Below are 12,695 nucleotides of genomic sequence, written 5' to 3'. Positions count from 1 at the left end.
TGATGGGAGCGACTCTGGATCAGAGGAGGCTGGGAGGAAGTAAGCCAGAAGCTCCATATAGGTAGCCCTCAAGGTATGACCACAACTGAGCCCAACAGTTCTGTGCAAAGACAGTTATTGTGAGTTTTGCCCCAGTTTACGACCTTTCGTTGCCAAAGTTGCTAAGTCGTTAAGTGAATCTCCGCAGATGTTAGTAACACAGCTGTGAAGTGAATCTGGCTTCCCCGTTGACTTGGCTTGATAGAAAGTCACAAAAGGGGATCACATGACCCTGGGACACTGCAAACTTATATGCCGGTTTCCAATTGCCCATCACATGATCACGGGGACACAGCAACGGTTAAGTGTGAAACATGGCCATAAGTCATTTCTTTCATGTCGTTGTAATTTTGGTCACTAAACAAATGATTGTAAGTTGATGACTACACACACACACACACACACACACACACACACACACACACACACACACACACACATTTATACCAAGGGTAGGCAACCTTGGCTCTCTTATGACTCATGGACTTCAACTCCCAGAATTCCTGAGCCAGCCATGCTGAGGGGAATGTGAGAGGTTTATAAGCTGAGCCATACTGGCTCAGGAATTCTGGGAGTTGAAGTCCACGAGTCATAAAACAACCAAGGTTGCCTACCCCTGCTCTCTACACACACACACACACAAACACAGCCACCAGACTATTCCCCATCAGGGAAAGTTGCTTTACTGGGATCACAGGATATTCACAAGAGAAGACATAAAGTTGCAAACAAATAAACCCTTTTATTAACTTGGTGGCACATGCTGTTTTCTTCTCAGGAGAACACAGAACTTTCTGGGCATATTTATCTGTAGCTCTTCCTGCATATCTTATTTGGAGCAAGCAGTAACTGGCTGATTAACAAAGAAACATTTGATTTTTTTTAATTGTTGTTGTTTAGACATACACCCTTGAATCAGATGCAGCTACAGGGAAACAGATGAAAAGCATTCAGTGCAGATTAAAAAAAAGAAAGAAAGAAAAGCATTCAGTGCAGATGATCCTTTTCTCTCAAGACTTTTGCTGATAGTGATGTTTCCAATGGCTTTTAGCAATGAAAAGCTACTTGGGGTATGCTCTACTAAGGTTTCAGCTATGTTTGTTAGTAGCTGCTGATTTGGGGCACCTGCCTAAAATATAATCCAGTATTTCTCAATACAGATAGTCCTCAACTTATGACCACAGTCAAGCCCAGAATTCATGTTGCTAAATGAAAAATTTGTTACGTGGGAGATTTGCCCCATTTTACAACTTTTCTTACGGCATCTGTTAAGTGAGCCACTGCAGTTGTTAAATTAGTAGCACAGTTATTAAGTGAATCTGGCTTCCCCATTGACTTTGTTTGTCAGAAGGTCACAAAAGGAGATCACTTTTAATTCTGGGGTGCTGCAACCTTCATAAATACAAACCAGTTGTCAAGCATCTCAGTGTAAATCACATAACCATGGGAATGCAGCAATGGTCATAAGTGTGAAAAACGGTCATAAGTCACTTTTTTCAGTAGCATCGACTCCCTCCTCTCTGTGACAGTTCCTCAAATATTGGAAGACTGCTATCTTGTCTCCCTTGGTCCTTCATTAGACTAGCCATGCCCAGTTCCTCTAACCGTTCTTCATAGGTTTTAGCCTCCAGTCTCCTAATCATCTTTGTTGCTCTTCTCTGCACTCTTTCTAGAGTCTCAACATCTTTTTTATAGTGTGGAGACCAAAACTGGATGTAGTATTCTAGGTGTGGTCTTACTAAGGTTTTATAAAGTGGTATTAGTATCTCACCTGATCTTGATTGAATCCCTCTGTCAATGCAATTTAGGATTGCATTGGTTTTCTTGGCTGCTGCCGCTGCACTGTTGACTCATATTTAATTGAGCACACTAAGACTCCAAGATCCCTCTCACAGTTACTGCTGTTAAGCCTGGTTTCACCCAATCTGTATGTGTACTTGTGGTTTTTCTTGCCTACGTGTAAGACTTTACTTTTCTCTAGACTGAATTCCATTTTATTAGAGAGGGCCCCGTGTTCAAGTGTGTCAAGATCCATCGGGATCTTCAGCCTATCATCTTGGCCTTTTTGTTTTGTTTTGTTTTGCGGAGCGAGGTACTCAGTGGGTTAAAGAGAGCGAGAGAGGCTGCTTGCTAGAGAGGCCCTGGCCGTGGAGAGGGAGAGGGGTTTGGGGGGATTTAAATACTCGATGCACCTTCCTGTGCTGTTTTATCTGCCCTGTGTAGTGGTGGGAGGGGAGGGGGGAAACTGGCGGCGGGGCCCCTCCGGAGGAGCTTGGACCAGATAGCAGCGCGTGGCCAGGGCAAAGAGCGCGCGCGCCAGTAGGTGAGCTGCTTTTGCAAAAGCAGGAGGCGCCCGACCTGGGCGGCTGCAAAGAGGCGAAAGCAGGGAGAGCCGGCGGGGCTTTCCCCGTCCTATCTAGAGAGGAAGGGGAATCCCGGGTAAGAATCCCGTAGCTGCAAAGTCCTTTGAAGTCCGGGCCTGGTGGCTTTCCCGCCTCCGGGGCTCTGCGGCTTGGATGCACTACAACTCCCATCCTCTCGCTTGCTGGGGCGCGGAGCAAGTGTAATTTTGCGCCGTGCAAAAAAAAATCCGTGCAATTTTTGAAATCGGGGCCTGCTGGCTTCTCCGCGCTCCTGGCTCCGCTGCTAGGAGGTACTAACTACAACTCCCATCTTCTTACTTCTTGGGCCGGGAAGCGAGGGAAGTGTAAATCTGCGCCGTGCAATTTTTGAGATGCGGGCCTGCTGGCTTCTCCGTTTCGGGGTTCTGCAGCAAGGATACACTACAACTCCCATCTTCTCGCTGGCCGGGGACCGAGGGGGATGTAACCCTGTGCCGGGCAAAAGCCGTGCAAAAGCCCAGACATTTAGGGAGAGCGGCTTGTGCATTCCCGCTCCGCCTGAATGTGTAGGACGAAGAAGCGTGGGGGAAATATCTATGCAGATAGGAAATTGTAATGGTGAGGATGATGGGATTTAGAGTCCAGTGCCTTTTTCAGGTTGGAAAAAGTCGTGGTCGTGCAGGTTGCCAGCTCTTTGAATTGGCTCCTGCGGCTAAATCTGTTAGAGTGGCTTTGATCTGACTGGATTAACAGGTGAAAAGCCCTTTAGCTCTATTTATGTTTATTACCTGCTTAATATTTGCATATCAAAGGTACTGTGAGAGCCACAGCCCTTTAGTAGATAGCGGGCCAGATTGTGGTCGTCTTGAGATGAAAGTGCATTCCTTAAAGTTGTGTTTATTATGAAGCTATTAGAGTTGCAGGCTTATTACTAATGTAGGTACATATCTATTCAGCTATATACACTTTTATTTAATCTTAACTATCAATCTCATCTTCCATTTCCCTCCTGTTTCCTCACCCTGCTGCAAATCTATTGTCTAATTAATACAAACTTCACTTGCACAGTTGTAAAGTGTGCAACCAGTTCATTATAAGCAATGTGCTATAATCTCCCCAAAGTGCTTTAATTTCTTATGATAATTAAAATTTATGTCCTGTTCTAGGGTGGGTTTTTTTTCCTGTATCTTCTTGTGCTTGTTTTTGTTAGGCGTTAGTGTTCAGTGCCATATTTTGGGAGTCTTATCTTGCAGTTTTTGTACAGGTAGTCTTTTTGTAGCCCAAAATTTCTGTTGCTAAGTGAGACAATTGTTAAGTGAGTTTTGTCCCATTTTATGACCTTTCTTGTCACAATTATTAAATGTCTATCGAGATTCCCAGTCATTCAGGTCATGGTTGTCCCAAGGGTGCTTTTTCAAAAGGCAACTGGACTTTTCCCTTGGAGATGTTTAGCTTCTCATCCAAGAACTAAAGAAGCTTTGAGACCATAATTCTTAAGTTAGTAACATGGTTGTTAAGTGAATTTATCTTCCCCATTGACTTAGCTTATCAGAAAGGTCGCAAAAGGTCGTCACATGACACCGGTACACTGCAGCCGTCATAAATGTGAGTCAGTTGCCAAGTATCCAAATTTTGATCATGTGACCATGGGGATGCTGCAACAGTCATAAGTGTGAAAAACAATCATAAGTTGCTTTTTTCAGTGCCTTGTAACTTCGAACGGTCACTAAATGAACCGTTGTAAGTCGAGGACTAGCTGTAATCAACTAACTGGTTGTGCCTGAGGTGAAAAGCTATGTGAGATCATCTGCGTAACAGTTCTGTAGAGAATGAGGGAAGTTACTTAACAGATCTCGACCTTGATCTTGACAGAGGTAAGCTAGAGGTAAGCGAGGAGAAGAGAACAAGAAAATATGCGGAAAAGACCCCTCTGAAGGGTGTAAGAGGGGGAAGGGGGTACAGTACAATCAGACTTGCAAGATTGTGGTGTAATAGCCACTCCCAATAAAAATAGTTTTAGCCCTCCTGTGGAAATGATTCTTGGGTCTTCTTGGTGGGGCTGACAGTTTTTCAACATGCTTTATTTTTCTCCTCAGAGAGTACCACTTTGCTGCTGAATGATGTTGTACGGCCTACTGCTTCCTTAAAATCTTTCCCATACTGGAGGAAACTGCCTTATCTGCCAGGAGCTAAGACAAATTCTGGACATTCCTGGGAGCCCGAGATTGACTGAAATTGCAAATTTTGTTCCCAGCGAGGTCTGCTGTTTGAGAGGCCATGGCGGCTGAGCAGAGGGCCAGAAGAGCTGATGGTATCCCAAGACGCAGGGGGATCGTCAAAATGGAAGATCGTCAAACCATCAGCCCCAGAGGGCCAGAGGGAGCGGACCGTACAGGGAAACTGCCTCGGGTCCTCCAAGTAGGGACCATCCGAGAGTTCCTGAATTGGGCTGCCCCACGGCAAGTGAAGCAGGAGCCCAGGGAGGGCTTGCCCGAAATCTGGGAAGCCCAATGGCAGGAGTTCCTCACTGCGCTCCGGTCCTCTCCTCTAGGGGAGGGACACCAGCCGCTGGCCGAGGGACCCTCCCCGTGGAGGGACAACAAAGCCTTCTTTGCCTCTTTTGAACGTCTGGCTGGAACCTGCCAGCTGCCCCGCCGAGAATGGCTGGCTCGCCTGGTGCCCGTGCTGGGCAGGGAAGCTAAAGAGGCCTACAGTAGCCTCAGCCTCCAAGACCGAAGCGAATACGCCAAAGTCAAGGCGGCCATCTTGAAAGGAGATGCCTTGCGGATGGAGGCGCAGCGCCAGCGTTTCCGGCAGTTCCGCTACCACGAGGCCCGGGGCCCCCGGGAAGTATACAGCCAGCTTCGGGAGCTGTGCCGGGGGTGGCTGAACCCAGAGAAGCACACCAAAGAGCAGATATTAGACCTCCTGGTCCTGGAGCAGTTCTTGACCCTCCTGCCCCAGGAGATCCAGAGCTTGGTGAGGGAACACGGCCCGGAGTCGTGTGCCCAGGCCGTGCCCTTGGCGGAGGCCTTCCTGCTCAGGCAGCAAGAGGCCGAAAGAAAGGGGAAGCAGGTATGTCCGACAGCGCTGAGCGGCCTTGTTCTTGGCGCAAAATGGTGTGTGGTGATGAGTTTAAGTGTTTTGTATTTTGCTGAAAGAGATCTTATTACAGATAGTCCTCGAATTACGACCACAATTGAGGCCAAAATTTCCGTTGATAAGCGGGACGTTTGCTTTCCCCCATTTTACGACCCTGCTTGCCACATGCAGTGAGAGAATCGTTGCATATGTTAAGTTAGTAACACAGTTGTTAAACGAATCTCGCTTCCCCTTTGACTTTGCCTGTCAGGAGCTCATAAAAGGTGATCACATGACCCCCCCCGGGACACTGCAACTGTCATAAATACGAATCAGTTGCCAAGCTATCTGGATTTGGATCACATGACCTTGGGGGATGCTGCAACGGTCCTACGTGTGAAAAACGATCATGTCACTTTTTTCAGTGCCATTGTAATTTTGAATGGTCACTAAATGAAGTCGTAAGTTCAGGATGACCTGTATATTCATCCCAACCTCATCGCAAGTAGTGTAAGAATTTCTGGAAGGAGGCAAAGGCGATAGAAGTAACTTAGGTGACTTAATGGCCATAATTGAGTCCGGAATTATGGCTGTTAAGTCACGTCGGTAGTTAAGAGAGTCATCACACGACAGACCCCATTTTATGACAATTTTTGGCTGAATTGTGGTTGTAAGTCAAGGACTACCTGTATGTTGTCTGATTTAGAGTTGATGATAAGCAGGAGCTCGGCAAAACACCCGGACACATTTTCTGCGTTGCATGAGAAAAGCACATCTTCCTTCCCCTGTCCTGACCACTTTCTACAGAGGGACGATCGAGAGCATCCTGTCATACAGCATCACAGTCTGGTTTGGAAGCATCACTGCTTCAGACAGGAAGGCGGTGCAGAGAGTGGTGAGGATGGCTGAAAAGATCATTGGCAGTTCCTCCCTCCCATCCAGGACATAGCACAGAAGCATTGCTTGAGCAGGGTCCGCAAGATTATCTGGGACACTACGCATCCTCTTCACGACCTGTTTTCCTTGTTACTTTTTGGGAGGAGGCTCCGTGGTATCTGAAGCAGAACATCCAGATTCTGTCACGGCTTTGTTCCATAAACCTTGTGAACTCTAAAGCTTCCTCCTTCCGTTATGTATTGAAATGGGCAGTGATTAATATTTATATGTTACTTATATGTAAGGGTGTAGGTTTATACCAGGGGTAGGCCACCTTGGCTCTTTTATACCTCGTGGACTTCAATTCCCAGAATTCTTGAGTCAGCATGGCTCAGCTTGGAAACCTCTCCCTTTCCTCTCAGCATGGCTGGCTCAGGAATTCTGGGAGTTGAAGTCCACGAGTCATAAAAGAGCCAAGGTTGCCTACCCCTAGTCTATACATATGTTGTATATAGTACGTTTTAAATGTGTTATGTATGTGTACACTTTGAAGGGAAGCAACTAAATTGAATTTTTAATGTGTGCCATTGTGCCCACAGGAAAAAAAAAATGACAATAAAGGTTATCTAATCTGATGAGGAATGGGATGGCTTTTTAAGGTCCCCGCTTTCTGCTCTTCTTTCAGACTCGGGGAATCCGAGGGGTGAACTGGGCCGAGGTGAAGCCATCTCCTGTGGGTGCTGGGCTGAAGCGGATCCCTCGAGAGGTGAAGCAAGATGCCAGAATCCTGGGTAAGAATCTCCTGCCTCTGGTTCTTTGGAAGCTGTCACCTGTCTCAATCTGGTCTCAGCTGCTCTCCAGGACTGTGGAGTCACCACGGCCTAGAATTCCTGGCCAAAAATCGGGAGTACTGGTCATTCTCGGAATTGCAGTCTCAACATATCTAGCAGGGGAAGGTAGTCCTGTGAATCTTTGCCAATTTTGGGGGGGGGGGCAGACAGGAATGACTAGATATGCAGTAGATCAGGGGTCCCCCACCCCCCAGGTCTCAGCCCATACAGAACCGGGCCGCGCAAGTGGTGGGTGCTCAAACGGAACCATCCTCTCTTCCCTGCCCCCACCGCCAGCCCAGTCCATAAACCCGGAAAGATTGGGGAGCGCTGCAGTAGATGATCCTGCAAGTATCCTGAGCTCGCTTCACGTAGGGCTTTGTAGGTGGCAACCAACCCCTTGAATTGTATTTGGAAGCTGGTTACCAGCCTTCCCAGGTAGAGGAGACAGGAAACACAACTGGGTGAGCTAACTCTATTTTAGTGTACCACACAAAATGGAATAACAGAATTGGAAGGGAGGTCTTATAGTCCAGGGCTTTTCAACTGTCTCACCACCCCGTTTCTTCCAAGGCTGCTCGCTTGCTCGTTCACCGCCCCGTCTCTTCCAACACTGCTTGCTCACCACCCCGTCTCTTCCAAAGGCCGCTCACTCATTCACCGCCCCGTCTCTTCCAAGGCTGCTCCCTCGCTCCCTTACCACCCTGTCTCTTCCAAAGGCCGCTCGCTTGCTCGCTTACCACCTCGTCTCTTCCAAGGCTGCTCGCACGCTCGCTCACTGCCCTGTTTCTTCCAAAGGCTGCTTGCTCGCTTGTTCACCACCTCGTCTCTTCCAAGGCTGCTTGCATGCTCGCTCACCACCCCATCCCTTCCAAGGCCGCTCGCACGCTTGCTCACCGCCCCGTCTCTTCCAAGGCTGCTCCCTCGCTCCCTTACCACCCAGTCTCTTCCAAAGGCCGCTTGCTCGCTCACTGCCCTGTCTCTTCCAAGGCTGCTCGCACGCTCGCTCACTGTCCTGTCTCTTCAAAGGCCGCTCTCTCTCCTCACTGCTTCGCTAACAAAAAGCCTCTTCCCACCAAAACCTGCTCCTTTTATAGCTTCTCCTCTCTCCGCCCTCCTCCCCTTTTCTCTTCTGGGTGAACCGGAAGCTCTAATTAGCGTGTAACCGCGTGCCGATCCTGGGGCTTCTGCCGAGCCCTGCAACTCCAGCTGATCTCCTCCAGGACTGTGTGACGCCAATTTAGCTGGTTCCCTCCCTTGCTACACTTGGCTAGGGGTCGCGTACCACCTGCCAGATTCTAAAGTACCACCAGTGCTAAAGTATGCGTACCACCACCGGTTGAAAAGCCCCTGCCCTGTACCATTTCAGACAAATGGCTGTCCAGTGTCTTCTTAAAAACTTCCAGCGTTGGAGCATTCACCGCTTCTGGCGGCAGAATCTTGTCAGTCTGAAAGCACCGATTTCCCGCTGTTCCTGTTTGCAGCCTGATACGTTAATAGAGGTTCCTTCCGTTTCTCTGCCTGTTGTGCAGTTGTGGGCGATGCCCCCTCTTATCTGATTATCCCGTAGGCAGCGTCTCTCGCTCTTCTTCCCTCCGCCTCCCACATCTCCTTCTCACGTATCATTACACGAGTGCAGCTTTTCGAAAAGAGGTGGCACGTGGGTCTGAAGTGAAGCACCCAAGGTTGCCCAGGCATACCACTGCTTTCTGGACCCGCTGCTCCTTGCAAACACTCTTCAAGGGCAGCTCCAGGTAGAACCCCTTGTAGTAGTCTAGCCGGGAAATTAACTGCAGCGGGTGGGCGGAAGGAACTCCAGATGTTATTGGACCAAGTAAAACTTCTTGTTCCTTTTTTGCTCTAGATTTGGGGAACGCCAACGGGGAGCGTGCCGAGAAGGCTGCGAACCGCACTACCGAAAACGGATTGAAGGCACCCGGCAGAGCCCAGCTGGGCCAGAGAAGCTTCCAAAATCCCGATAACCGGGCCGCTTTCTGCCCAAGCCCGGCCTTCTTCAAGCACCAGCGGGTCCACGCGGCGGAGAGCCCGCACCAGTGCCCTGACTGCGGGAAGCACTTTACGCAGCGTTCCAGCCTCACCATCCACCGGCGGATCCACACGGGGGAGAAGCCGTACCCCTGCCCCGAGTGCGGGAAATGCTTCCGTCAGAGTTCCAACCTCTTGAAGCATCAGCGAATCCACTCGGGGGAGAAGCCCCACCAGTGCCCGGAGTGCAGCAAATGTTTCGCCCAGCGCTCCAACCTGCTGATCCACCAGAGGACCCACACGGGGGAGATGCCCTACGTGTGTGCCGAGTGCGGGGCCTGCTTCAGCCAGCACCGGGGCCTGGTCACTCACCAGAGGATCCACATGGACGAGATGCCCTACGGCTACGGCTGCCCGGATTGTGGCAAATGCTTCCAGCAGAACTCGGATCTGACGAAGCACCTGCGGGTCCACACGGGCGAGAAGCCTTACAGCTGCCCTGAGTGCGGGAAGAGCTTCAGCTACAGCTCCAACCTCAGCAAGCACCAGCGGATCCACACGGGCGAGAAGCCGTACCGCTGCAACGTGTGCGGGAAGAGCTTCAGCCACCTATCGACTCGCAACACGCACCAGCGGGTCCACACGGGGGAGAGGCCTTACGGCTGCACCGAGTGTGGGAAAAGGTTCATTTCGAGTTCGAAACTCACCCGGCACATGCGAACGCATGCCATATACACCCCTTACATCTGCAACGAGTGTGGGAGGAGCTTCAGTTCCCACTCGGCCTTGACCACCCATCAAAAGGACCATTCCACGGAGGGCTACAGCGTGGGCGGCTTGTGGGAGGGAGCCGAGCAGGGTCCGAGCGACTTCCTGGGCAGGCTGTCCCCTCTGTGACGGTGGCTGAGCTAGCCTGTCCTTATGAGACTACTAGTCAGGGCGCTAGTCCCTAAGGTATCGGAATTTGGCAGCCTGCCTCGTGCAGGCCGGTTGTGAGAGTAGGCAATGCTGGGCTATAGAATTAGTGTGGTGGTTTTTGGAAGATAGAGTTAGGCTGGAGAAAAAAAATAAAAAAAAAGGATAGTGCAGAGAACGGAGGCTTAGATTGTCGTTAGTTTTAGGAAGGGAGCAAAGCCTTTGCAGAAGAGAGAGCCCTGAAGCTGGTTAGTCATTGCGGGGGCTTCCCCCAGGCCCTGAGCCAGCATATTTACTGTACCCCCCCCTGCTGTAATTTAGCTATCTTACTAGCTCTGTAGATCCCCCATATTCAGGAGCAGGTTATCTGTGAGTGTTGGGTACCTGTAGGTAATAAATGAAAATTCTATAGTCTCTGGAGGAGGAAGGGTGAGTTATGATTTGGATTTAGCACCTAAAGAGCAGTTGTAAAAAATGGGGGGGGGGAATGGATGGAAACTCTTAATTTCGGAGAACTGAAATATATTTTACAGGCTTTAAATTTTTTCCCTTTCCCTCCTTCCTCCTCCCCCCTTTCAGCATCGCTAAAATCCAACTTGTCGGAAAGTTTTTAGTCATTTTGTGGTGTTTGGATTGACACACTAAGCGCTGCGTTTTGAGGGTGGGGCATGGTGATCATTGCAGATTATGTGCTGTGTCCGGTTATCCCCTGGTTTAAAATGCCAGGGCATACGGTTTCGGGTGGCTAGGTTGCATTCTCAATTGGGTGCCCATTGCCTCCCTTTGCTAGAGCAAAGTTTCAACTTTCAAGAGGCATTGGGCTTCAACTGCCAGAGTTTCTTAGCCCAGGGGTAGTCAACCTTGGCTCTTTTATGACTTGTGGACTTCAGCTCCCAGAATTCCTGAGCCAGCCATGCTGAGGGGAAAGGAAGAGTTTCCAAGTTGAGCCATGCTGGCTCAGGAATTCTGGGAGTTGAAGTCCACGAGTCATAAAAGAGCCAAGGTTGCCTACCCCCGCCCTAGTCAGTCATGACTGGGGAATTCTGGGAGTTGAAGTCCACACCTCTTAAAATTGCTAAGCTTGAAAATTATAGGCTAGTGTCCAGGGGTCTTCAAACTTGGCCCTTTTATGACTCGTGGACTTCAACTCCCAGAATTCCTGAGCCAGCATGGCTCAGTTTGGAAACCTCTCCCTTTCCCCTCAGCGTGGCTGGCTCAGGAATTCTGGGAGTTGGAAGTCCACAAGTCCTAAAAGGGCCAAGTTTGAAGACCCCTGTGGTAGACTTTTCGGAATGTAGAAATACTGTATATGCTCATGTGTAAGCCCACGTATGAGTAAACGGGCCCATAATTCTGTGGGAAAAAAAAACATTGCGAAAAAGGATGTTACTCACAGATAAGCCAACCTGCATTTTTTTGTGACGGTTGGGTTAAAACAATTCAAGAGTCTGCTCACCTACAGATGGGCCTATGTAAGATACCTGAGTAATTTTAAATGTATTAACGTATATACTCATGGTTGAAAGTCAATATTAGGAAAGGCCTTTAGAAGGCCAGATCCTGAAGTTGAAACTCAAAATACTTTGGGCACCTAATGAGAAGGAAGGACTCACTGGAGAAGGGCCTAATGCTGGGAAAGATTGAGGGCAATAGAAGAAGGGGACGACAGAGAATGAGGTGGCTGGATGGAGTCACCGAAGCAGTAGGCGTGAGCTTAAATGGACTCCAGAAGATGGTAGAGGACAGGAAGGCCTGGAAGAACATTGTCCATGGGGTCGCGGTGGGTTGGACACGACTTCGCAACTAACAACAACAACATATACTCATGGATAAGCCAAGTCTGATTTTGGGCATGTTTTGGAGCCTAAAATGTTTGGCTTATTATTGGTGTATATACCAGTAGGGGAAAAAAAAAAAAAAGAGAGAAGGGTCTGGAATAGAATATTGTGAGATACAGGTAGTCTTTGACTTATTTGTTTAGTGACAGTTCAAAGTTATAATGGCATTGAAAAAAGTGATTTACAGCTGGTCCTCACTCTTTCGACCATTGCAGGATTCCCTTGGTGGGTCACGTGATCAGAATTTGGACACTTGGTAACCGTATGATGGCTGCAGCATCCCAAGGTCATGTGATAGCTATTTGGGACCCTCCCAGTTGGCTGCGACAAGCAAAGTCAGTGGGAGAAGCCTGGCACGGTTAACCACTGCGTGATTCTCTCAACCACAATGATTGACTTAACAAACTTGGCCAAGAAAGGTTGTAAAATTGGGTGTGATTCACTGCCTTGCTTAGCAACGGAAATTCTGATATCCCAACGGTGGTCATAAGTTAAGGACTAAGCCTATATTCCAGCCAGCCTTCCCCTCTTGCAGCATACTCCATTCTGCTCTTTCCAGCTTTATGCCTTTCATTTTTCCGAAGATAACTTATCATCTATCAGGCATACATGATCAACTAGCTCAATTATCAAGCTAATTTAGGCCTCCCCCTTTCCAATTAGAGGTTTGTGAAATCATGTTTTGTTTTTCTCTAGAGCAGAGCTGGGAAATGATGGCCCCCTTCATGACTTACGGACTTCAACTCCCAGAATTCCTGAGCCAGCATGGCTCAGCATGGCTGGCTGAG

At 48.9% G+C, this 12,695-nt stretch overlaps 1 protein-coding gene across 3 annotated transcripts; it reads left to right on the top strand.

The window, feature by feature from the left end:
* The first annotated feature begins 2,246 nt into the window (after positions 1-2,246).
* LOC120305109 (zinc finger and SCAN domain-containing protein 21-like) lies at positions 2,247-11,739 on the top strand. 3 transcript variants are annotated; one of them, XM_039336525.1, is made up of 4 exons: positions 2,247-2,362; positions 4,478-5,456; positions 7,024-7,129; positions 9,033-11,739. In XM_039336525.1, exons 2-4 carry the CDS (start codon positions 4,659-4,661, stop codon positions 10,049-10,051), a joined length of 1,923 nt encoding a protein of 640 aa, XP_039192459.1. In that variant the 5' UTR covers positions 2,247-2,362; positions 4,478-4,658; the 3' UTR covers positions 10,052-11,739. The 3 variants fall into 3 exon arrangements, with proteins under 3 accessions (XP_039192459.1, XP_039192458.1, XP_039192460.1); XM_039336524.1 differs by having other exon boundaries at positions 2,278-2,478; XM_039336526.1 differs by lacking the exon at positions 2,247-2,362 and adding an exon at positions 2,485-2,692.
* The last annotated feature ends 956 nt before the right edge of the window (positions 11,740-12,695 follow it).

The sequence above is a fragment of the Crotalus tigris genome, unplaced genomic scaffold (assembly GCF_016545835.1).
Source record: "Crotalus tigris isolate CLP2741 ecotype Arizona unplaced genomic scaffold, ASM1654583v1 scf7180000017666.379230911805:20528666, whole genome shotgun sequence".
NCBI lineage: Eukaryota > Metazoa > Chordata > Lepidosauria > Squamata > Viperidae > Crotalus > Crotalus tigris.
This window is presented reverse-complemented; position numbering and strand designations above follow the sequence as displayed.